Raw genomic sequence first — 26,269 nt, forward strand, 5'->3', positions numbered from 1 at the left:
GGCACGGCGAGATAGCACTGAACTCCCTCAACCCTTTGAAATGCCGGGAACAGTATACCCACAAAGCATCTTAGAGCCGTAGCACTGATTGGAGGCCAGCCTCTCTCTCTCTCTCTCTCTCTCTCTCTCTCTCTCTCTCTCTCAGCGCATTGATGTTCACGCATCCACGGGACCTTGCTGATGATTCCAGATCAGTGTGTTTATTCTTAGAGGCTTTATGCACACCAGCCCCAAGCTCTCCTCCCTCTTTGAAGTGCGGACACACCAGGGGGAAGATGTTGGCTAGAAGCCCACAGGAGCTGTGAAAGATCACCGAAGCGTCTCTGAGTTGTTATTTACGAAATGCTTTGTTTTCCCGTGGTGCTAAAGAAGCTAAAATAACCTTCCATTTGTGGGAGTTTGAGTTTGGACGTTATTAATGTTTTATTGTTTCCATGCAAGCAAAAGGAGAGTGGCAAGGAGAGAGGGTGATGCATTAGTTATGACTTCCTGGATTATTGGGAAGTTATGGACAAGATCACCCTTACTCGCCTCTCACCAGGATTCAGAAGTAATTCCACAATTCCTCCATATCTTTATACTCCACTGAGATCAGATGCCTCTGTATTTATTCCTGGATATGAAGGGTTTCCATCCAAAATGACACATCAGCCATTTTACAGATGTAATATTCTGACAAAATGATTCACACTTTTAGAGTCCTAAACTATGGTAGGGATTAAAAGGATAGTAGGTGACTTATGTCCTTGTACACACTGGATTCTCTCTAGTTATTAAGCATAGTATGGTAGCATGGTATGTTTTGTTCCTTCATACAGAACTTAACCATATTTATGAAATCAGGCATTTTGGGGCTAATATCTTTAGGTGAGACTTCAAATATATTTCATTTGGCTCTGAAGTGGCCAATTCATAGTATAAATTTATTTGCTGACTATATGACAATTTCCATTAATAGATCATTTGAGTTATTTTCTATAAGAGGGGTGAATGCCCTTTTTGTTAAAAATTTTACATGACAGGAAACATTATAATTAGGCTTAGTGTTGGTACCAGATTTCTTGCGTGGTTCTCATGCTGTAAGACAATCCTCAGTTGGAACAAAAAGGTAAAAACCTGCCTTGCAGAACTGTAATTAGCATGTCAGGGCATGTACCTGTGTAAAATGTGTAGTTCTCCTCAGAGAACGAGGTGGATTTGTCATTGACCTGGGCTGACAGAAAGTGGGCAGAGTTTGGTGGTCCTAATGGCCTAAATGGCCATTTAGCTTGACTTGTTTTTCTTTTCTATTTCAAACCTCCAAATGGCTTCATATGTGGAGGGATGAGTGAAGAGCCTTGTGCTGATGCAGGCTGACCAAATTAGCTGGACTGTAGCCACGAAGGGAAGCCAAATGAAGATATTTTACTGTGTGTGTGTGTGTGTGTGTGTGCCAGGTTTACTGTCAGAATTGAATAGCTGCTTGGGGCAAAAATACCTTTTTTGAAGGCAGATAAAGTGAAGTTACAAACTGTGGCAAAGAGTAGTTTTTTATTCGCCTGTTTCATGTTTTGAGTTGTCAAATATTCCTGTTTGAATGGCACTGTTGTCCCCCCTGTGTGCCACCGAAGGGGATTCCTGGGAGCCTTTGACTCAGCGGGAACATATTCAGTGTGCTTGGCAGAGGAAATTTTTATTATTTTTTTTCTTATCAGAAAACAGTTAGCACACAGTTTGCACGAGGCTAAAAAAATACAACCCGTGTGTGTGTGTACTTGTCTTGGTGAAAACCGATGTTTTTGGAAAGAGAGAGGACATTTTGTCGGATCCTCATTGTTTCGAAGGACTGTTTGAGGGTTAAGACTTGGAGGATTTAGTGTTAAAGGAATAGTTTGACATTTTGGAAAATATGCTTATTTCAAAATATGCTTATTATTATTAACTTATTATTATTAGCTTTTTTATTATTTGCTTTCTTGCTGAGATATACATGAGAAGATCGTTACCGCGCTCATGTCTGTATGCTAAATATGAAGCTAGAGCCAGCAGACAGTTAGCTTAGCTTAGCATAGACATGTATGTAAAAATGTTGTTTTACTGGGAATTATGTGCCCTGTCATTTTTACATTTTGGTTTTTGTACAGAGTAAACAAATGAGAAATAACTAGTTAATTAGTGAGTTTTAGAGTTGCTAATAGACTTTTTTTTTTTACTTTGGACAGTCAGGCTAGCTTCTAGCTAGTTTTTCCTGTTTATAGTCTTTAAGCTAAGCTAATCATCTCCTGGCTCTAGCTTCATATTTACCGTATAAATGTGAGACGTGTTGATCTTCTCATCTAACGCTCGACAAGAACGTATAGCGTAAAATGTCTAACTAGTCCTTTAATGTTAGAATATCAGAATTAGGCTAATAGGGAAAGGGTTTGGGTTAAGCATATATTGTGCATGTAGCACTGTCAATGATGGTCCTCAAGTGTATTTTTGTAAATATACAGAATTAGAGTGTGTGTGTGTGTGTGTGTGATTGGGTCTTACTCGATTAGGTTATCCCAGGTCTTTTCATAGATTCCTGTGTCATTTAAATGACAATGGGAGATCAGCGTCAATTACTGTCGCCCGCTTCTTTGCATCGTGATCCATAGGACAGATAATAAAGCTGCTTTTAGCCCCAGAAGACAAGGTGACATTTAATTACTTCACCTAATGCTGTATGTTATTTTAAAGTCAGACATGCTAAATTATGTTTACTTTTTAGTCTTGTAGTCTCACTTTTTTATCTATCTATATATATCTATCTTTTCATCCATCTATTTCTCCGTATTCCATTAAAATGTTCCCTGATGATTTTTGGTGGGAGTTTTTCTCCTCTGTCCCCTCATGATGACACTTCTTCCTCTGGCTGTTCATTTATTACAAAGGGCTCTGGCTTTTAGTGTGTGTGTGCATGTGTGTTAGAGGTCAGTGGGGAGTGAGGCTCCTCATAATCCAGTAATCAAACCAGCTGCCACCCGACCCAACCCCCATCGCTCTACAGCTCTTTCTCTTTTCTCTCTGTCTTTTCCTCCATTTATTCGGTTTTTCTCTCAATTTTTTTGTCTTTATATTTCTGTCTATGTCTTGCTCTTTTTCATGAGTGTTTCTTATTTCATTCCTTCTCTAGCATTTAATAATAATTACAAATGACGTATTATTTTGTCTTTCTTTTTTATACCTTTTTTTGCTTCCTTCCCTCCTTCCTGTCTTATGTCAACACCAAATGAGTAACAAATTGTAAATGAGGGAAATCAATTGATTAATTTAATTTGGACAAACCATTTAATCAGTTCAGTAACCTCTAAAATTACATTTTACTACAGTATTAGCAAAGGAAAAGAAGTGAACATTACAATAATCAATTATTTACAGTAATACTTAATAAAGTAACTTATTATTGATTTCCTATTTGTGAGTTACCGTAATTATAGTGCTCCTTTTCTCTTTATTAATCCCTTGTTCCCTTTCTCATTTCTCTTTTGTCCTCCTCCACATCTCCTTTGCTTTTTCCAGTTTTTAATAAACCTCTTTTGCTCTCCTTCACCCCCGTCGCCTCTCTGTTCTTCCCTGTGTCAATGTTCTCCCTCTGTCTCTTTCACCCCTCACCCTCCGTCCATCGCTGCCATGCTTCTTTCATTATTTTTCTTTCTTCCCCTCATTCATTCTTTCCACCTCTTGCCATGCTCCTTTTGCATCAAGACCCCTAATGTATTGTATTCTTACTCTTTCATTCTCTCAGTCTTATCATTTTCCCTGTTTAACCTTCACAACGCCTCAGTGCCGCTGCAGAAAATTGCCTCCTCATGTCATGTGCATTTGTATTCTTTTATAGCTTATTAGCTAGCTTGTTGCACCAAATTGCTTTACAATATACAACACAGCCCAGCACTGGATTGTGTTTCTACACATTGCAGATGAAACGTGTCTTGTGTCTGTTGTTGAAACAGATATTGGTCTGTTTATGAGGTTCAGTGTGATTCATATGAACTAATTTTGTTGCGAAGCTGTGTTGAAATTGTAACCAAAGCTCAATGTGAGGAGACGGGGGAGATGAGAGTGATTTTTCTACATGAGAGCATTCAGTGATCTCTCTGTCTCTCTCTCTGTGTGTGGCTTGTTCAGTCACATGGACAAGACTTGAAACCAACTTCCCGTCTCATAAACAAATGTAGATTTCAGAGTATCCATTTTTCTTTTTAATCATCTTCATCTTCATCTTTTCTAACAATGGTGAAAAAAAAATACCATGCCTTTTTAGCACATCTATTCATTCACCTAACCTTTTTCCCTCTGCTCTCCGTTAACTCTGCAGATGGCGTCCACAGGATTTCAGCCCAGTGCGTTCTCCGCGTCCTCATCATCACAGAGGATATGCTGGGAAGCAGTGTCACCGTCCGCCTCCAGAACATGTCCCAGGAGCACTTTCTGTCACCACTGCTGGGTAACTTCCTGGAGGGCGTGTCAGCGGTGCTCTCTGTGCCTGTCGAGGATGTTTTCATCTTCAACATCCAGCCGGACCTAGACGCGGCGCCAGGAGGGATCCTGAATGTCAGCTTTTCTGCCGCGTTGCCGGGCGGACTTTTCTTCCCCTCTGAGGCCCTGGAGGAACAGCTGTACCTGAACAGGCTGAGGCTTACGTCACTGACACAGATGGAGGTTAGTTCACATTTACAAATACGACTACACATGATGACAAGAATCACAAGTTTTAAGTGCTTAGTGTTGGTGTATGTATCTACTCTGAGAAGATACCTCATACAGCACAAAGTGAAAAAAATTTGCAAATGTTAACATGCATGTGAATCATATTTAAATGCCCAATCTTTAAGTTTTTGGACTATAAATATTTACAAGGTTAATCAAGAGGATTTTCATGATTTTGAAATGTGGACCTGCTACATGGTTTACAAACATTGCTGATTCAAACAAATATATAACTGCATCACAAAACATTTAGTTATGAGTATATATTTAGTTATTATCTAGTGTTAGTTGATGTTTTAAAAGGACCTGTTAATCGTTGTGGGAGAGACAGAAACTTCAATCTTGTGTTTTAATTTTTGGTATTGGGGCTCTTCTTCCCTTTTACATTTAGATTATGGAATGTGTGTTTAATATTGATTGATACAAACATTTAAATCCTTATTTTCTTTTTGTGAATGTATTTCATTCTTAAATTAATGTGAGGAGGTTTGTATTCATACACATGGACACATAATGAACATTCTATGAAAAAAGTCAGTCACATCCCTGCACAGTCATGCACACATACACAGCAGCTGGAAATCAAAGTTACATGTGAAGCAAAAGTAGTAAGAGACACTGTACAAATACATCTCAAGACAGCCCCCTATGCATATTGCATGTGAACTGATAATAATACAACACAGATGTCATGCCAGCACAGCCATATGGCTTTATGCACCAAAACAAACTGATATGTTCTCATGCGTGAAATCACACACACCTGGACACAGCATGCATATCAGTTACATACATGCTTACACAGGGCTGAGAGAGCGCACAGCAATGTCAAGAAATACGTAGTTTAAGGCTGAATGTATATGACCTTCTCGAAACAGACACTGTCAAACAAACAAACTGAATCTATATCCTTTTACTGTCTGTATCCTGCAAATATATCTGATCCAAAGAACTTAACAGCAAACTGAACTTAACAAGTTGAATTGTACAGCACTCCTTAAGGTAAACCGTTTTTTGAGAAGCCTATCTAAGGAGGCATTCATAATGACTCATACCTTGGAAGTGTCTGACCTGAAGAGATCATCATAACAAAAGACTATAAGAGTTTATCAAGACAGACTCTATACTGTAAGCAAATGTTCTGAATTCCAGCAAAAAAATCCACACGATTTAAAATGGGATCAAGGAGGTCATCTCGATGATGATCATAATAATACTATTTGTAAAAAATATTTTTTACATTTTATTTTGTCATGTCTACACGTCTAACGTGACACCAATCAGAGGGCATAGCGAAGCCTCTACATGGAGGCTCTATAGCCTGAGAGGTGTGACCCAGGGCCAAAAAAAGACCATAAATCACTCGCTGCTGCTCGTAGGTTTTTGCTGTGAGTCACAGTAACATTTGAAAGCAATTTAGATGAGCGTGTCAATATTTTTATCAACCCAAAGTCTCATTCATCTGGGCTTTGGTGACTTGACAGAGGACCATATTTAGAAATTTTAATTTGTAGGCTAAATCAAATTTAAAACGGAGGGATATTACTAAAATATTACAGATAATACAGATATTATTTTCTTAAAAGAAACTCATTCATGTAGTGATGATGAAAATTTTTGGAAAACACAGTGGGTGTTACGGACAGAACAGACCGGAGACTCCGTGAAGAGACTAAGAGATAGTTTATTGCAAACAACGGAAATGTGAAGATGATAATGCTACCGTCCTTTAGCTGGGAGACGAGGAGCTCTGGGGTTGAGTAGATACACACTGGAGAGTGGAGACACACGGGACCTGGATCTGGAGTGACACACACAGGAGACTGGAGATGGCTGGAACCGGGATCGGGGCTCTGGAGACGAGTAGGCGTTTTGCTGAGACGTAGGTGAGTCTGTGGCATAGTGGCGGCAGGATAAAGAGTTCTGTCCTTAATCTAAACGAGACCGGACACTGACTGTGATGAGAGATTGTGTTTTATAGGGGAGTGGAGTGAATGATTAGGTGCAGGTGTGTGATAGGTGACAGAGGTGATGGGAATTAGTACTCGGGTGAGGGAGTGCGGTGTGTGTGTGGTGTAGTGTAGCCTGGCGTGTCTGTGACAGTGCCCCCCCCCTCACGGTCCGCTCCTGAGGACCGGGGACCCTGACGTGGTAGCGGCCGTCCTCTTCCTCGGGGGGCAGGTCGATCTGGATGGCCAGCGTGGAATTCTGTTAGAAGAGAGGGATCGAGGATGTCATGTCGGGGGACCCATGACCTCTCCTCAGGACCGTACCCCTCCCAGTCCACCAGGTATTCCAGGATGCCACCACGGCGTGGGGAGTCCAAGATCTCATGGACCTGGTAGATGGGAACAGAAGGATGAAACGGTTTGAGTAGTGAGACATGAAAAGTAGGGAGGAAGGTAGGGTGTATCCTATACTGTACAGGTAACTGGAGCTTGTAAGTGACTGGATTTATTTGTTCTAGTATGGTAAAGGGACCAATGAATCTGGGACTTAGCTTTCTGCAGGGCAAGTGCATCTTGATGTCGTGGGTGGATAGCCAGACCTTTTGGCCGGGTAGGTACTCAGGAGTGGTGGATCTCCTACGGTCGGCTGTCAACCTGCGCCTGCAGAGTGCTCTTCTGAGTTGACGGTGAGCCACGTCCCAGACCCTCTCGCTTTCTCGGAACCAGTAGTCCACGGCGGGAACCTCCGAGGGCTCCCCAGACCATGAGACGAGAGGGGGCTGGTAACCGAGTATGCACTGGAAGGGAGTGAGTCCAGTAGTAGGTTGACGTAGAGAGTTCTGGGCGTACTCGGCCCAGACCAGGAACTGATTCCAAGAGTCCTGATGGCCATGGCAGAAGGTACGTAAAAAGCGCCCAATCTCCTGAATCTTCCTCTCCGTCTGGCCGTTACTTTGGGGATGGTAACCAGAGGAGAGGCTGACGGTCACACCTAGGAGGGAGAAGAAGGCTTTCCATACCCGGGAGATGAATTGTGGACCTCTGTCGGAAACGATGTCCTCCGGGATTCCATAATGCCTGAAGACATGATTAAAGAGGCATTCAGCGGTCTCCATGGCCGTGGGTAGTCCTCGGAGTGGAATAAGACAACAAGATTTTGAGAACCGGTCCACGACCACGAAGATGCAGGTGTTGTTGTCAGATGGAGGGAGATCCATAATGAAGTCTACTCCTAGGTGTGACCAGGGTCTGTTGAGCGTCGGAAAGGGACACAGTTTGCCTGTGGGAAGATGACATGGAGACTTAGACATGGCACATTCTTGACAACCTTGTACATACCTTCTCACATCTTTAGCCATATTTGGCCATCAGAAGCGTTCTCGTAGCAGCGAGAGGGTTTCTTTGGCCTCAGGGTGACCAGTGCCCAGAGAGGTGTGAGAAGTGTGGATGAGTTGGTTGCGCTGGGTTCTAGGAACATACTGAAGACCAGGGGGACAGCGCGGCGGAGTGTTGGTGGAGGCATTGGAGGAGGGAACAGAATCCTCCGACCATTGAATGGGATTAATGAACACATGCTGGGGAAGAATGGGTTCTGGCTTTTCAGTGGTGACTTCGGGAGCGTGTAGACGGGATAACGCATCTGCTCTGGACTTCTTGGAACCGGGATGATATGAGATATTGAATTGGAATTTGTGAAAAACAGGGCCCAGCGTACCTGGCGAGGATTGAGACGTTTGGCTTTCTTGAGATACTCTAGGTTTTTAGGATCTGTTAACACTGTAAAGGGGTGCTGGGCGCCCTCCAGCCAATGCCTCCATTCCTCCAATGCCAACTTAACGGCCAGCAATTCTCGGTTGCCGATGTCGTAGTTTCTCTCCGCCAGGCTAAGCTTCCGGGAAAAGAAAGCACATGGGTGGAGTTTGGCCGGGGTTCCCTGCAGTTGTGATAGCACCGCTCCTACCTCAGTAGTAGAGGCGTCCACCTCTACCGTAAACGGTTTCTCGGGATCTGGATGGGTTAGGAGCGGTGCGCTGGTGAAGGTCCTTTTGAGGAGGTCGAAAGCTTCTAGTGCGGCTGGTGGCCAGGACAGAGACTTGGGCTTGTTGTGGAGAAGGCTTGTCAGGGGATGGACTATTATGCTATAGTTTTGTATGAAGCGACAGTAGAAGTTAGCAAACCCCAGGAATCGTTGCAGTTCCTTAATTGTTGTAGGTGTGGGCCAACTCCGGACGGCCTCCATGTTCCCCTCATCCATCTGGATGCCACTGCCACTGATGACATAGCCAAGGAACTGCACTGAGTACTGATGGAATTCACACTTTTCGGCCTTGAGGAAGAGGTGATAGTCTCTCAGGCATTCTAGGACCTCCGCAACGTGTTGGCGATGGTCTGCCATGTTCCGGGAGTAAATCAGGATGTCATCAAGATGGATTCGGCCCACTGTAACGCTCATCCCTGTAGTTGGGAGATCACAAAGGCTACCTTGGAGCGTTCAGTGGGGTACAGGGAAGATTGCATCTCCAGGACCAGGGAACATTGCAAGATGAAACCATTGCAGTCCTCCGCCGAGCCAGAGAAGGGTGCTGGTTTGGCCATGGGACTGGTACAGGGCGGAACTGCTGGTGTGACCGGAGCAGAAGCGGAAGTGGCGGAGGTGGATGTGGTTGATGGTGGAGCGATGAGGCCACGGCGCAGGATGTCCACCAGCTCCTGGAATGAATCCATGGCACTCATGCTACAATCCTGTTGTGGGGTCCGGTCTTCTGTTATAGACAGAACAGACCGGAGACACCGTGAAGAGACTGAGATAGTTTATTGCAAACAACGGAAATGTGAAGATGATAATGCTACCGTCCTTTAGCTGGGAGACGAGGAGCTCTGGGGTTGAGTAGATACACACTGGAGAGTGGAGACACACGGGACCTGGATCTGGAGCAACACACACGGGAGACTGGAGATGGTTGGAACCAGGATCGGGGCTCTGGAGACGAGTAGGCGTTTTGCTGAGACGTAGGTGAGTCTGTGGCGTAGTGGCGGCAGGATAAAGAGTTCTGTCCTTAATCCAAACGAGACCGGACACTGACTGTGATGAGAGATTGTGTTTTATAGGGGAGTGGAGTGAATGATTAGGTGCAGGTGTGTGATAGGTGACAGGTGATGGGAATTAGTACTCGGGTGAGGGAGTGCGGTGTGTGTGTGGTGTAGTGTAGCCTGGCGTGTCTGTGACAGTGGGGAGATACAATTTATTTTTGTCATGACTCAAATCATTCCGCTGGAGTCGCAGTGCTACTCAACATTTAATGGCGACGTACAGAGTCTATTGTTTCAAAAGGACGGTGGATTATTTTGTTCTTAAAGGTGGACAATCTTCTGTTTATTATTTTCAATGTTTACCAAACATTGGACCAAATAGAACAGTTCAAGCCAAAGACGGTGTAGTCCCTCATTCGTCCAGGAGTGTTCTATCGTAGAAAAGTCATTCTCAATTGAGAATGACTTCCGGATTGGAGCCGAAACGGCTTGATTCTGAAAACAGTGTCCAGATGACTACGACTGAAACCTTTTCTACGATAGTTCAAGCCAAAGATATGTTTTCTAAGCTTCTAATAGGTTCTTTGTACTTTCCTTTAAAGTCAGTCAACTTTAAAGGAAAGTACAAAGAACCTATTTTTATCATCGGAGGAGACTTTGAATAATCGACTAATGAAATGGATCGATGGCCTTCAAGATCTACGTCATCGTTAGGTTTTAAACCTACATCATAAGTGACCACCTTCTGCTTTCAGATGCTTGGAGATTTATGAACCCTGGTGCCAAAGACTATACATGGAGCAACCCCAGTAGGTGTTTTCAGTCAAGAATTGACCTGTGGTTATTGTCATCTCAAGGGCTACAGTTTATTGCAGATATTTCTCACTCTCATGCCCCACTGTCTGACCATAAAATGATATCTCTTAGATTAAAGGGCTCTAAAGAAAAAGCAAGCATTAGGGGCTATTGGAAATTAAATAACATTATATTGGATGATAAAACATTTAAAGAAAGTGTAGAATTACTTGCAAGAGATATTTTTAATAAAATAAATGAGTCCAATTCAAAAATGGGAATGCTTTAAATTTAAAGCTAGAGAAGTTGCGATAAAGCGTAGTAAAGAAATAATCACAATTCTAGCAAAGTAGATCTCTTAATGAGCCAATTACAGCTGTTAACTTCTAAATACAATTTAACTGAAAATGAATTAAAAATACTTAAGTCTCAGTGAAGAAGTATATTAATCTAGCTAAATGTGCCTTTATCAGGTCCAGAGCTAAGTGGTTAGCAGAGGGGGGAAAAAACTACAGCTACTTTTGGATTAGGAAAATGAATCAGAAAAAGAAATAATATTGCATCTCTTAATATAAATGGTATTGTCAGTACAGATCCCAATAATATTACAAATTATATTACCTCCTTTTTATAGGAAATTATATATATTTGAATTTAATCAGTTGAAGTGTGACTCATTTATGGAACACATTCGAAAATCTCCCCTGATTTCTGAACAATTCAAAGATCTGTGAAGGTGAGCTGTTATCTTCAGAAATGACTGAAGCAGTGCATTCAATGAAATTTAAAAAAATCACCTGGAAGTGATGGTCTCACCGTAGAATTTTATCTGTTTTTGGGATTTAATTAAAGACCATCTATTACTTATCTTTAAAGAATGCATAGGTAGAAACGAGATGACAACAACCATGGAACAAGGTCTGATAACCTCAATACCTAAACCAGGCAAAGATTACTTATTAATCAGACTGGAGACCCATTTCACTTTTAACCACAGACTATACGATTTTATTGCAGGTTTATGCTAAATGTTTGGAAAAAGAATTTACAAGAGTTATAAAGTGAGAAACAAAATGGCTTTATGGCCAAACATCATATTAGCTCAAACTACATAAATTCGAACTATATAAATTCAAATGCATTACTTGTTACTTACTCGTTACTTTTATAAGGCATTTGATTCAATTGAACACTCTTTGATTATACAAGATTTGCAAACTTTTGGTTTTGGAAATAATTTTATTAATAGAATTGTCATGTTCTGTAAAGACATAAATAGCTTGGTAATTTTTTATCACAACGTTTCTAAAAGATTCCCCATTTCAAGAAGTGTACGCCAAAGATGTCCTATTTCTTGTTTTTTGTTTTTGATTGTTGCAGAACTTTTGTGTTAAATATTTTACATAGTCAAGATATTTATGGTTTAATCATTTTTAATAGAGATACAAATAACACAGCTAGCTAATGACACAGTATTATTTCTTAATGATAAATGGCAAATAGAGAGTGCATTACAGGAAACCAACACACACTCAGAAGTTTCTTGTCTTAAACTCAATATCAACAAAATTTTACATTTATATGAAACTGAAGAGAAACTTATGTTTAATATCCCTGTGAACCAATGTGTTAAATATCAGGGCATCCATATTTCAAAGGATATGACTCTCAGACTGCAGTTAAATTTTCTTTCTAAAATTAAGAAAACCATGTAAATTCTTAACATGTGGCTTCAGAGAGACCTTTCCAATTTTTGGAAGAGTGTTGTTGACTAAGGCTGAAGGTGTATCAAGATATGTTTACCCTACTTTGTCACTTTATGTTAATGATGTGTTCTGTAAGAAGGTTAACGATTTATTTATTAAATTTGTGTGGAAAAATAGACACCATCATCTTAAAAAAGAACTACTTAGTTTAGAAAGAACAGAAGGAGAATTGGAAATTTTAAATTGCACCTTTTTAAGATCAAATTGCTTAAAAAATTGTTTGTAACTCCCAGAATCATTATGGAATTTCATACCACACAATATATTTAAAATTGTAGGTGACTTAAAGTTTCTAATGGGATGTAATACTGTTTCTAAATTACCGGTAAAACTCTCCAAGTTCTATCAACAGGCTTTACTGTCTTGGAAATTGTTATGTGATGAAAAATTCTGAACATAAGGATATAATCTGGAACAACAGTAATATTACTGTTAGAAATAAACGTATCTACAAAGACAACTGGATTGAAAGGGGTATAATATTTGTTACAGCTTTGTTTGATAATAATGGTAATCTTTATAGTTATGAACATTTCCTAAGAGCTAAATCTTTAACAGTCAAATACAAAGAATTTGCTCCTGTAGTTGGAGCTATTCCCTCAGGTGTAAGTGAGTTAATGAAATGTCATTTAGGCTATCAAAATATGAATGTTCAAATGCCTTGTCTTAAAATTGTTGGAATAACCATAATAGACCAACATTAAAGAACTTCAGAACTATAATAAGATTTCACCCAGAGGGAAACCTTTTTGGAATTCACAATTACATAAAATATACTGGTGCAAAGCATGGTTGTGCCACTTTCAATTCTGTAATTCAAACAAGATCAGAGAAATTCACTTTAAAGTTTTACATAACATTTACCCATGTAAAACTATATCGTCCAAATATATTGACATAGAAGCTAAATGCACCTTTTGTGGCACTGAGCCAGAAACAGTTATACACTTGTTTTGTCACTGCTCCTCTTCTTTTGTGTTTTGGAGAGATATCGCAGTTTATTTACAACAAAACTGGACATATAACAGTTATGCCTAAATATATTATCACTAAATTTAAATATTAAAAATAAGCCTTTGAGCTATATGACAAACCCTATACTTGTGAATACTTGCAAATTTCACATACATAGTGCAAATTTTTTATTTTAATTTATTTTAGTGAATTATGTTCTGTAGCCCCTGATTAAGGTATTTTACACTTTACTGAGTTTGTTTAGATATTTTTTTCCTTATATTTAATTTAATTATTATACAAATAAATATATACTATAAGATAAGTAAATAAGTATATTATTATTATATAGCCTTATATTTATTCATATCCTTTTTCTACTATATTCGTCTATATATAATGTCTTTAACTTATTAAGCTGATGTCTCCAATGTTCATGTTGTTTCAATAAAAAAAAATAACGCTAGCATGCTAACATGCTAACATGCAAAACATCAACATTCTAGCTGTTAAGGTAAGTCCAGCCATGTTAATGTTGTTTAGATTAATTACCAGTAAGTTATAGAGGGCTGACATTCTGTAGTTTCTCTCTATATAGTATGCCTATAATCATCTTTGGATACTATTTGGGGACCAACAGTAAATAAACGAATGCAAACATTTAGAAAAATCAGTCAGTAATAGATTCTCTGAAGTGTGTTATTTCATTTGGTAGAGGAATTTCCTCATCAAAGGTCATATGACGTAGATATGTTGAGTTTTAGTGTGCTCCTCCATGCATGTCTTATAGGCTTCAATAGAACTGGCACCAAAGTCTTGCACCAAGCAGAGCATTACAATGTTGGTATGATGTAATGACCCTTCCTTCTGTTTTAGTTTTCTTGATTGTTAGTGCTTCTGTGGATAATTGATGTTAGCCTCATGGGATATGTCGCATTTGTTGAACGTTAACAAAATTATCATTTTCATTTAAAAATGGTGAAACTTGCATTTAAATAAATTTTTCCCAGACAGTGCCAAAATACAGTGTTGACGTTAAACAAACATAATCTACCTCCTGGACCAGCTGGTGGCAACGTTACTCCCCATGATTTCTCTTCTTTCTGAGGGTCTCATGTACCCGTTTTCCTGTGTCCAACTACTATTTGGAGCAGCCTCTCACCCTCAGTCATATCTAGAGCAAGTGCCCTCCGCCTGTCCTTTAAATAAAAGGCACAGATCTGTGAGTTTACTACATAGCAAAAATCATGTTCACCGTCTCTATTACAAAGACCTCTTAGACTTTAACAACATGGTTAAGGATGTGGGGGTGGGGGCGCTTCTTACTTTGCAAACTTTAGTTTTTTTTGTGTATCCCAGCTTATTTTAAACAGGCAGTTGTTCAGCCTCTAAAACTAACTAAACTAACCTTGGCCATCCCTTCCCAAAAACTATAGGCCTATATCTAAGTTGCCTTTTAATTCAAAAATTTTAGAATAAGTTGTTGTCAAACAGCTCACCGCTGTCTTGGAACACAACATTTTGGATAAATTCCAATCTGGTTTCTGTCAGAAGCATTCAACTCAAACAGTTCTTCTCAGGGTCTCCAATGATTTCTTCTGATGTGTCACAGCATCCTGACTGAAAGGCTTAGGAAGTGGGTGGTTCTGGGAGCACCCTGGACTTGTTCTCCTCTTATCTCTCAGATAGGAGTTTTTCTGTGTTACTTGGGCCCTACAGGTTTGAAACTGCTGCTCTTTCCTGTGGTGTGCCTCAGGGTTCTGTCTTGGGTCCTATATTTTCTTTGTATATGCTTCCCTTAGGTCATATCATTAGCACATTTAAAGGTATCTCTTATCACTGTTAAGCTGATGATATCCAGCTGTATGTCTCTTTTAAGCCTAATGAGACTGACAAACTGAACATTTTGCACAATTGTCTGACTGCCATTAAGTGGATGGCTAACAACTTTTTTATTGCTCAACGCAGATAAGACTGAGGTCGTTATTGTTGCTTCAGATAGCTTAGCTTCCAAGTTGCTCAGTGTATTGGGTCCCTTTCTTCAGTTGTACAGTCTAATCTCAGAAATCTCAGTGTTGTATTTGTCAAAGTAGATCAGTCTGATCAAACACATAAAATCATTGATCTGTTCCTCTTTTTTCCATTCAAGAAATATTTCAAAACTCAGGGCTGTTGTATCACAACCTGAGCTAAAGATGATCATTCATGCTTTTATATCATCCTGGCTAGACTTCTGCAATTCCCTTTTCACTTGCTTCATCAAGTCGTCCCTGGACCGTCTACAAATGGTTCAGAACGCTGCTACAAGGCTGTTGACGAGGTCCAGCAGGACGACTCAAATCACACCCATCTTATCATCTTTACATTGGCTTCCCATCAGGTTCAGGATTAATTTTAAGGTTCTTGTTTTCACATATAGAGCCCTGCATGGTCAGGCACCTGAGTACATCACTGACCTGCTCCACCCTTATATCACCAGTAGGTCATCTGACCAGGTCTTACTGGTTGTCCCTCGCACTTGACTAAAAACAAAAGGTGATTGTGCATTTGAAATGGTGGCTCCTACACCGTGGAACGCTCTTCCTATAGAGCAGTGATGTTCATAGGTTTTTAATGTAGTGAGTCCCCGGGACCCAGGAAAATTGAGTGGTTCTCCAATAAAATTTGTGTTTTTTGACAAATTGTAGTGTTAAACTCGTGTTTGATGGTTATATGGTTATAATTATGGTTATTCATGTATGTTGAAAATGTATTTGAAAATTAAACAAATAAAATCCCCAAAATCTGTAAATACACTGCAGACACACAGCAGCTGACAGAAAGAGGAGGTCATATTATACAGAGAAATATTAGCTTTTTTGGGTGAATAAATGTTAAAGGGAAGCTAAAGGGCAACGAGAATGCGTGTTTCATCAGGAGTCACAACATCATCAAGCACATCATGTTTAATTAGGAAAGTAGTTAAAAAAACACGCACACAAAGGGCAACCATTTACTGCATACTGCCGTCAGAAACTGAGTATAATTACCCTGATCAGCTACCGTCCGTAATCAATACAAACACATTATTAGACTGTAAACCATTAATATAATCAATAACTAACTGCAGCCAACGTCAGACAACCGTTAGCAGTTACCTAGTGTTTCTGTAGTGGTGACAAAACATAAAAATAATATAGGCTATGTACAGGATTTGCAGTTTGAATTAAATAATACACCAAACTCCCTTTAAGAAATATGAATTATTAACAACTCCTCACATGTCCACAAAAACACATAACTCGAGAAACACAAGATAAAAGGCATCATATGTCGACAGTCTTCTTATCAATTTGCCATCAATATAATCCATAAAGAAACTGTATTTCTGTACTTACATACTTTCCATACTTCACATTTTGTATCTTGTCGCCTCAACTTGCTACCAGCCTCCGTTGTTTAGCTGCACTATTTTAGTGGAAGATGACATGGGAATGAGAGGCGAACATTAAAAAAAATTAAGATTTGTCACTAAAATACGTGCTGGTTGGTGGCTCTATCGTGTGTGTGAGACGGTATTTCAGGAGTTTTAATGCGTCAGACGCAGGACACGTACCTAGCAACATCACTGAGAGTTACGTTCTGCGATCTCTGACGCCTTTAAAAAGCACCTGAAGGCTCTTCTTTTAAAACAGTGTTTTTAGTGTTAGTGTGTTTGTAATCTTGTGTGTTTTTAAGGTCTGCTGTTGCTTATGTTTTATTGTTTCTTTTGCTCTGTCTGATTGGGGCAAACCTCCCTTTTTCATTATAGAGCTATACCTGCTGCATACAATAGGCTTTTTTCATGGCAGACATTTTGACATGTCATTGCAGGAAAAGCACAGGTGTAATCAATAACCTTAATCAAGGCTGCAATCAAGTGAGGTGCTCCAATTTCAGGGCCCTGGTACTGGTTATGAGTTGCTCAAATATTGCACTTATGTAAATGTATTATTTACATTTTGAATGATAACAAAACTGCCTCAATGTAGCAAAAGCTAATCCGAATTTGGACACCATCTGGAACACCTACAACAGTAAATTACTGCTTACAGGTTAACAGCAATAATAGTCTTCACAATACCTACCAACATCTTTCCTCTTTCCTCCCCCATCACTCCAGGTTCTTCCATTTGATGACAATGTGTGTCTGCGTGAGCCGTGCCAGAACTACATGAAGTGCATCTCAGTGCTGCGATTCAACAGCTCTGCCCCCTTCATATCCTCGCCCTCCATTTTGTTCCGGCCGATTCACCCCATCGCAGGCCTACGCTGCCGCTGCCCAGTTGGCTTCACGGGTGATTACTGCGAGACGGAGATCAACCTGTGTTATTCCAACCCATGCCTGAACGGAGGGGTGTGCGCCCGCAGAGAGGGAGGGTACACCTGTATCTGCCGTGAAGACTACACTGGTGAGAAGGGAGGGGAGTGTGTGCTGTAGTGGGGGAGTGTGCATGCATTTTTTTGCTGTCATGGCAAAGGTGAGGTGCTGTAAAATGTCACCATTTAGCTGATTTTGTTGGCTCTTTATTGGTAGACATAATGGCTTGAATTAGGTGTGTGTGTTTCTGCACTCATAGGAAAATACACAAGTAAGAGTTGGTGTGTGTAGTATTTTATATTCAACATAATGTTGATTATAAATTTGTAATATTATGTAGTAGTAGTATGTCTAACTGGAAATTTCCTTGATCTTGAAAACTCTAGTTAGCCACCTGTAGCATGCAACATACCAGTGGTGGCTGGTGGAAAATTTTCTAGGTAGGGCTGTGCCACATCCAATCAATTTCAGCAAACATCCCAGTATGATTTAATGCAAAAAAAGTGAATGTATCAAAAATGAATTCCTACTTTGCAGTTAAATATTTAACAATTATTTTATTCCAACATAAAATAAAGCAGTAAGTAATGCCTTGACAAACACATCAGGACATCTTATTTTGGTCACTCACACAGGCGAATTCAGTATAATATAAAAACTGCCTAACTGGTGTGCAAAGCTAGAATACATGGAAGTGGTTGTTTATTGCGGTGGGAGTGTGTGCAGGTGTTGCTGTCTGTGAAGCCCATATCATAAATTTTGTGAGTGGTAATGTGTACTCTGTGTAGGACCTTGTATTGAATTAGTTGAGTTGTATGACATGGAGAAAGTATTGTTGCATATAGTTTGCAATTTGATGTCTGACTGATCTATATTCGAGTCTGATGTCTATTTGTCTATTGGTATTGAATCAGTATTGTCATAGTGAGAAAAGAGTTTGTAAATCTGTGGTAGTATTTTTTTGGGTGAGAATGAACATACAGTAGTTGTAGTAATAAGGGAGGAGTGAAGTTGTGGAAGTTATGGATATTAGTTTTCTTTTTTATGGTCTCTTTCAACTTTATGTACTGGTAGTGACAGTTATGGGCTAAGTTGTATGTTTGTTTGAGAAGGTCAAAGGTCATGAGAGAGCTGCCACTGAAAAGGTGCCCCAGGCTGGTTACTCCTCTCCATTTCCATGCAGGGAAGTTGATGGGCTCCTTATTGATTTTAGATATAGGGTTATGCCAGATAGGGGTGAGAGTAGAAGGAGAGAATTTCAGTAGGTTTAATATGTCATTTGCTTTCCACCAGGCAGTAAGAGTGGTATTTAGGGTATTACATTTGAAGCAGCTGCTGGTCTTGACTAATTTATTTATTTATGAATGCAATATGCTGAATCAGAATCTGTTCAATATCAAGCCAGGCAGAATTGGAGTTGTTTGACCAGTGTCGAATATACTGAAGCTGGTGGGAAAGAAAGTAATAATAAAAATTTGGTGCATCAAGGCCACCATATTGTTTGCGTTTTTGGAGTGTAGTTATTTTGATCCTGGGCTTTTTGCCTTTCCAGTAAAATATATTTATTGTTGAATTTAGGAAGGAGAACCAGCCCAGGGATGGATTAACAGGGGTCATGGCAAATAGTTGATTTTAGGAAGAATTTTCATTTTGGTGGTGGAAATGCGGCCAATTAAAGAGAGTGGGAGTATATTCCATCTATCCAAGTCTTCTTTAATGCTATGTAGTAATGGGATAAAATAGAGTTTGAATATATCATTTGGGTTTGTTGGGACAAGGATTGCGACATATTTAATGGATTAAGTTGTGTGGTTATAGGGTAGTTCCCCAACCTCAGCATCCCAGTCAAAATGGCTTAGAGGTTGAAACTCAGATTTAGACCAGTTAGTGGAGTAGCCAGAAACCTTGCCAAAGCTGTTAATCAGATTGTGGATTGATGGGAGGGAGGTTGAGAGATTTGTTAGATATAACAAGATGGCATCGGCGTATAGACAGATTTTATGATGTGAGTTGGTTTTAATGCCTGAAATGCTGTCACTCTGTCTTATGGCTGAGACAAGTGGTTCTATGTAAATTGATGGTGATAATGGGCATCCTTGTCTAGAAACTTTGTTTAGATTGAATTATCTAGATATTTGTCCATTGGTGATTCCAGATGCTGAGGGTGTATTGTATAGAATATTAATCCAGTTGATGAAGTAGGGACTAAAGCCAAAATGTTTAATGGAGGTGAAGAGAAAGGGCCACCTTACCCTGTCAGACGCCTTTTCAGCATCTAAAGTTAAAGTAATGGCAGGACGTTTAATATTTGTATCTGTTTTGGTTTTATATAGATGAATTATGTTGAATAATCTTCGCAGTTTTCTGAGGAGTGTCTCCCTTTGATGAAGCCAGTCTGAACTGGGTGCACAAATGATGAAATGACAGATTCCAGTCTTGTTTTATTAAAGATATAGGGTGGTAGTTGAAGCAGTGTCTAGGGTCTTTGTTTGGTTTAGGGAAAAGTGTAATCAAGGCAGTATTCATATGGTGGGGAATTTTAAAACAATGGAGGATTTCAGAAATCATTTTGGAAAATATGGGTGAAAGGAGAGACCAGAAATGTTTATAAAATTCATTCAAATTATCAAGCTATAAGTTATGAGAATCGCAGCTTCAACTCTTATTTTTCTTTTAACTTTGCCCTTATTTATCCTGAAGAACTCACAATGCTGTCATCTGGTCCTGTTAAAATGTATTCTTTATTAATATTTAGTGCTGTCATTTGAAATATTTAATGCATTAAAATAAAAGTATGGGATTAACGTATTGTCTTTCAGGCACTGTAGCGGGCTCAGCCCTACTAGACTAAAGATGCTGGTATTATATGAAACTAGATGACCTAAGGCATTCATTGGTACCAACCAATGATGCCATGCTATCGTCGGGAAGGGAGCTAAATAACGCTCCAAAGTTAGGCAAAATTTTGGTGAGGGGAAAAGGGTCCCTTTGAGCTCTCTCGCTCGCTCGTACTCTGTCTCTCTCGCTCTGTTTCTCTTGCTCTGTCTCTCTCGCTCTGGCTCGCTCTCTGGCTCTCTCTCTTTCACTCTCTGTCTCTGTCGCTCTCTCTCTGTCTCAGTGTTTCTTCCATGTGTGAATCAGAATCTTGTTCCTTTTTCATATTTGCGTGGACTATTATGCACTGTCAATGGCCTTGATGGTTTTATTGAAAATCTGTAGCTCACAGGAGAGAACTTGTGTTCAAAGTTAAAAAGATGCTATCAAACAACTGTATTTGAATTTTACATATACTTCCGTGGTGTTGATTCTACATAAATGCTGTGATTTTACATTTTAATATGTATTATTACAAGCTTCAATATTAAGAAGAAAAAAAGTGATTAATCACAATCAATCACATCAAATTTTATGATTAATTAGTAGATTTTTTTAATTGATTGACAGCCCTATTAATTTTTTTCTTAATTAGAGCAACTTCAAAGTTACTATCTCACTCATATACTAAGTAATATTGTCAGATTCAGGATACTATTCTGAATAGTGTCACAATTTAATGGAAAATGTATCATTTTGTACAATTTTATGTGCAAATTCAAGCATATTTGGTATTTAGTATCTAACTCTGAATCCTTTAAATGAGTGGGTGAGTTTTAAATGAGTTTTAAAGTGAGTTTTAAATTTGGATGTGAAGGATATGGTTGTAATGATAAACCCACAGATTTTTTGACAATTTTTCTGTATATCGTTTATTTTATTAACCTTGTCACTGGTTTGAATTGAGTGGCCACAGACATGAAGAGATGGATGGCATTTGCTCAGAAGCATTTGAAAGGAAAATGATCGGGTGCATTTGTGTGTTTGTGTTCTGGTGTAGTCTTTAACTCTACCCTGGTAAACTAAAACTAACTGTCTGTGCTTCTTTGTTCATGTCCCATACTGACTTCCTTTTTGATCCGCTCTGTTTTGACGTGTTGAGCTGAACAACATGAGAACACACACTAGTGTGCGGGGCCTCGTAGGAGAGTTTCCCCCTCCTTAGCTCTCTACCTGTCATTTAATCTTTTACACACACACACACACACACACACACACACACACACACACACACACACCACCACCACACCGCCGCTGCCACCACTCATTTTTTTTTACTGTCACAAAACTAATTTGTTCGCTCTCTCACACACTCACACACACATTTCATTCTTTCTTACCTTTCCCAATACTCCAGACTAATTTGCTCTCTCTTTCTGTCTCTGCCTTTCTCTGTTTTTTTTTCCTGCCCCTTCATACTGCTACATTGCTTCAGTCTCCAAGCCATTGAGTGGATGTAGGAGAGGATAGATGCTATGAATGTCAGTGTGTGTGTCTGGGGGATATTTCACATTGCCTTTTATTTCGAATCAAAAGAGAGCTTGGGAGTGAAGCAACACTTTTCTTTCATGAGAGAGACAGAATGTTTTCCAAACTCCCACTGAGACAGAAGGGGAAGAAGAAATAAAATCATGAGGAGGAAGAAAGAGATAGATAATAGAGAATTCTCTATACACTGTTGGATTTTGGGTGATACCAGTGAAAAGTTGCAAAAGAGAAATGCTGTGAAGTCATCAATCCAAAACGGTAGTCCTAGATCACACTAGAGACATGTCCACCAATGGCTGATTTGGAGTTTTAGCGACCAAAGATAGGCGCCACTAAAATTCTGACCGTGTCCAAAATTTAGGACCAAATTCTTACAATGTGACTGCTGCTAAGACCCACATCTGCAAACCAGCCAATCAGAGTATTAATTGAAATGACTCAGACAACATTGGCTGCTGGAACACTGTAAGGTTAAAACTTTTTAGGTTAAAATAAAACCAAAAAAAACTGTGCCAGTGCTATGGCTAAAGCTTGGATGACAGATTGCTTGCATTTATTTCTGTCTACATCATGCCGCTCAGATTCACCAGACATCCATTCAGACACACCTCAATAGATATCATGCAGTCTGACAATGATTTTATTGGACCTGCTGATCGCTGTTCACACAGGGTGTGTAGGGGCCTAAGGACGGAGACAAAGGATAAAAGATAAAGAAAGTAGATAATTTATAATAGGAGCCCAAAATGAGGAAAGAATAACTGAGTGTGGGAGAAAAGGAGGGACAGAGAAAAATTAGGGTGAAAGATGAGACGGGAGAGAGCGCAAACAACAGAGCATGAGAGATGAAGGGAAGGACAGAGAAGAGACAGGTATGACAGCATTTTGAGAGACAAGGGAGACAGATGAATTCAGAGAGAATAACATGGAAGGAGGGCTGCCGGGGAAAATGGGGCAAGAGACATCTGAGAGCAATGAGAGAGAGGGATGGAGGATAAGAGGTGAGGGGTAGAGCGAGGGAAATCAGATGGGTTCTGTGTTGTCTGTGTTGTGCTTTTCCTGCAAAGACGTCGGGTGTTGTGGTGTCTTGTCAATGCCTAGGGCTAGTGGGAGGAAGAGGAGGAGGAGAACGAATAAATAGGGACGAATTGATTCTGCAACACACAGAAATCTCTAGTCATCTCTCAACCAAGTTTACTCTCTCCCTCATTCGTTTTTGTAATTTTTCCATCCAACCTGTCTTCATCCATCCCCTCATCCCCCGCTTTGAATTGCTTTTCCCTGAAACTCAGGCAGGAGCTAAGCTTGGGGTTTTGACCAAGACTGGAAACTTTCTTTTTCCACTGAGTGAGAAATATTTTTCAGTCTAGAACAGAAGCTTCCAACAGACCTGAGTCAAATGTGATTCGAGAACAGTTGTTTTGGTGTTTATGTGGGGCACCCAAGCCAAATGGTTTATGTAAAAATTGTTTAATCATCTTGAATCATAATGTGAATGGGAAGAGCGTCCAGTTCCCTGATGAAGAGTGTAGATCGGTTGGCTCTATTTATTTTGTAGCTGGTGTCGGAATTCTTTGTGGAAGGAAGTGCCTCATCAAAACAGAAAAGTACAAGAGAAAACTCTAATTAGTGGGAATGCTGATTAAGCATTTAGCATACTTTCAGCTACAGAGACCAGTCAACTATCAATGTTCAGCTCTGTAAAGACATGGGTGCTTGTATACAGCTTTTTTTCTACCCTTTTCTACTTTTTAAAATATTAAGCTTTTTTTCAACATTTTTTTACAATGTAGGTTAATGGAGCAATCTTCAGATCCTCTTCAAACTTACTCCACTTTGAAATGCTACTAGTTCTGCATACATTTAAACTTTGAACTGGTCACAAGACTTTAACTGTTAAACTTGTATTCAACTTTTGGATATCTTTTACAGTTTTTTGAATATCACAATTTATGTTTGATGCTTTTTTTTAGTCCTTTTCTGAGTTTATAATGGGTGTGTAATGGGCGGAATATTCAGAGCTGGAGTGGGTGACATCATCGCTAGAGTGCGGGGCAGCTGAAAAATCTTCTTTAAAAATTCTGTTCTCAACTTGCTCTCATGCCCACAATTTTCACTCTTCATACATAATTTATACATCAATTAGTAGACAAACTTGCCCTGGTACAGATCATGTAACTATTTAATTTCCATATCTACTATGATTCAGCTATTTACTACCTTTTTATACTTTTTAAAATATTAAGTGTGTCTTTACAACTACAACAGGCTACTACTACTACTACTACTACTACTACTACTTCTACTACTTCAGGCTTTATTATTACTACTACTACTACTACTGCTACCACCGCTACAGTCATTAATATTGCTGGTACTACTACTACTACTACTGCAGTTTTTACTACTACTGCCACTACAGTCTTTACTACTACTACTACTACTACAGTCTTTAGTACTGCAGTGTTTAGTAATAGCAGTACTTGCAATGCATTTGAGCTTTAAGATTTTTCAGGCATTTCATTTCAGACTTCTTTGAATTTTATCATTTGCTTCTCCTAGTGTGACATGTCACAATGTCTTCTATTTTAAAAAGGGCTATTGAAGGCTTTACCACATCAACACAGCTTCAGATAGTTCAGTGTACTTTAAATAGTCAGGTGTCTGCTCGTGCTCCTGCAACTCATTTGTGGCAAACTCAATAGCCAAACAGAAAGCAAAATGGATAAAGTAAGAAATCAACTGATCATGTCTCTGAAATGAATTGTACGTTTACTCAGAAGTATTGAAGTGTTCCATATTTTGAAGCCTTGGTATAAATACTGCAAACAAATTAGCTTATCTTCGAGAATAGTTATCTCTGTCATGCACCAGTATTGTGCTGCCTTTTTTCTAAATTATGAACATTCTCTATAAACCTGTTGCTTCTTGTTGCATTGAGTATGTTTTGTATTTTACTTGCCACTCATATCAAAGATTTGAACATTTGAATTCTAATTTCTCATGGCCAGACATCTGCCTCCTTAAGTAGAATTTGTTTAGAATGGGTAAAACAGCTGTCGTGGTATTTCAACCAGATAGGTGAGAAACCATCTGTTTTCAACCCCCAGCCAATTGAATGACTGACAAGTCAGTCAAATACATTTTCTGTTAAATGCAACTGCATGTCACACAAAGTAAAATGTAGTGTTGAGGCTACTGTTCTTGTTAGTGATGGACTTGTTTGTTTGGCTCAGATTATACCTTTTAGACTTGGAATTATTAACAAGTGCTCTTCAACTAAAATTTAATGAATCAAGTATAATTTTAGTGATAAAAGTAAACATAAAGTAGCTTCTGCTTATCTAAGAAATAAACCCCTGTATTTTCAGGGTGCCTCAATTAAGAGTTAATCAAATGTAGGAGGGAAGTTGTGGTCCCACCTCCCACTGCTCCAATGCTAAACTCAGCTGAAGCTCTGCAATCTGCAGTCTTTTATTCATAAGAATTTAAATATTTCTAACCTCTAGTACTCACTTCTCTCTGAAACATGCAAAGCTTACAGCACTGACGTGAACGTGCAACAGTCATTAACCCTGAAAACAAGAAAAAGACCTCAGTGGTATAAAGAGAAGTTCAAAGTGGGCAGTCAACCTTAAAGATGGAGATAACATACAGAAAGAAAAAATATCTGATTGTTTTCACAGACTAAAGGAACAGACTCAGAAGTGATAAAAAGAAATGCACATTATGCAGATTATACTAAGATATTACAAGGGATATGCATTGCCGAGCCGAGAGATGCAAAGAGGAGATGGGAAACAGTGAGTGAGAAGCATGGATGCAGACTAAATTAGTTTGTGAGAGGATAAAATCATGAACAGTGAGGAGAGAGGACACAGATAGAAATTAAATCACTTGGTTGTGGTGAAGCGATCTGTAGTTTACACCGAGGGCAGCTGAGAAACAGAGGAAGAGAGAGAGAATAAATGCGGTAGGCAGAGGTGAGATTAGTTTTGGACGTGATAAAGCAGATATGCATGTTACACTGAGAAATTTAATCCAGCAGATAGGGAGATCACACATACAGAGCAAATTAGCTTGAGGTAGCTAAGACTGTGAAGAATAATTCTTGTGTATAAGCGAGTTTTAGCCTTTTGAAGAAGGTGTGGATGGTTTGAAAATTAGAGACAGAAAGGAATGGGAAGAAGTGTGAGCAGCTGAGAAGGAGAGAGGGAAGACATTTAGTAGGTTGAGATGAGATTGAAGTATAGGCTGTGAGACTAAATTAGTTAGTTAAGGAAAGACAGAGAATGAAGAAATAGGGAGACAGAATGAAGTGAGGAGTGAATTAGTTTGGGGGATGGGATAAAAGAATG

General features: G+C 39.4%; 1 protein-coding gene across 3 annotated transcripts in view; it reads left to right on the forward strand.

Moving 5' to 3' along the window:
• The window catches only part of celsr3 (cadherin, EGF LAG seven-pass G-type receptor 3), a 134,270-nt gene that overhangs the window by 22,324 nt on the left and 85,677 nt on the right, over positions 1–26,269 (forward strand). For all 3 annotated transcript variants that reach the window (XM_044209702.1, XM_044209704.1, XM_044209705.1), the window contains exons 2-3: positions 4,325–4,668; positions 17,352–17,640. In XM_044209702.1, the coding sequence (XP_044065637.1) occupies positions 4,325–4,668; positions 17,352–17,640 (633 nt within the window). The remainder of the gene's footprint in view (positions 1–4,324; positions 4,669–17,351; positions 17,641–26,269) is intronic.

Source organism: Siniperca chuatsi, linkage group LG10, assembly GCF_020085105.1.
Source record: "Siniperca chuatsi isolate FFG_IHB_CAS linkage group LG10, ASM2008510v1, whole genome shotgun sequence".
Classification (NCBI taxonomy): Eukaryota; Metazoa; Chordata; class Actinopteri; order Centrarchiformes; family Sinipercidae; genus Siniperca; species Siniperca chuatsi.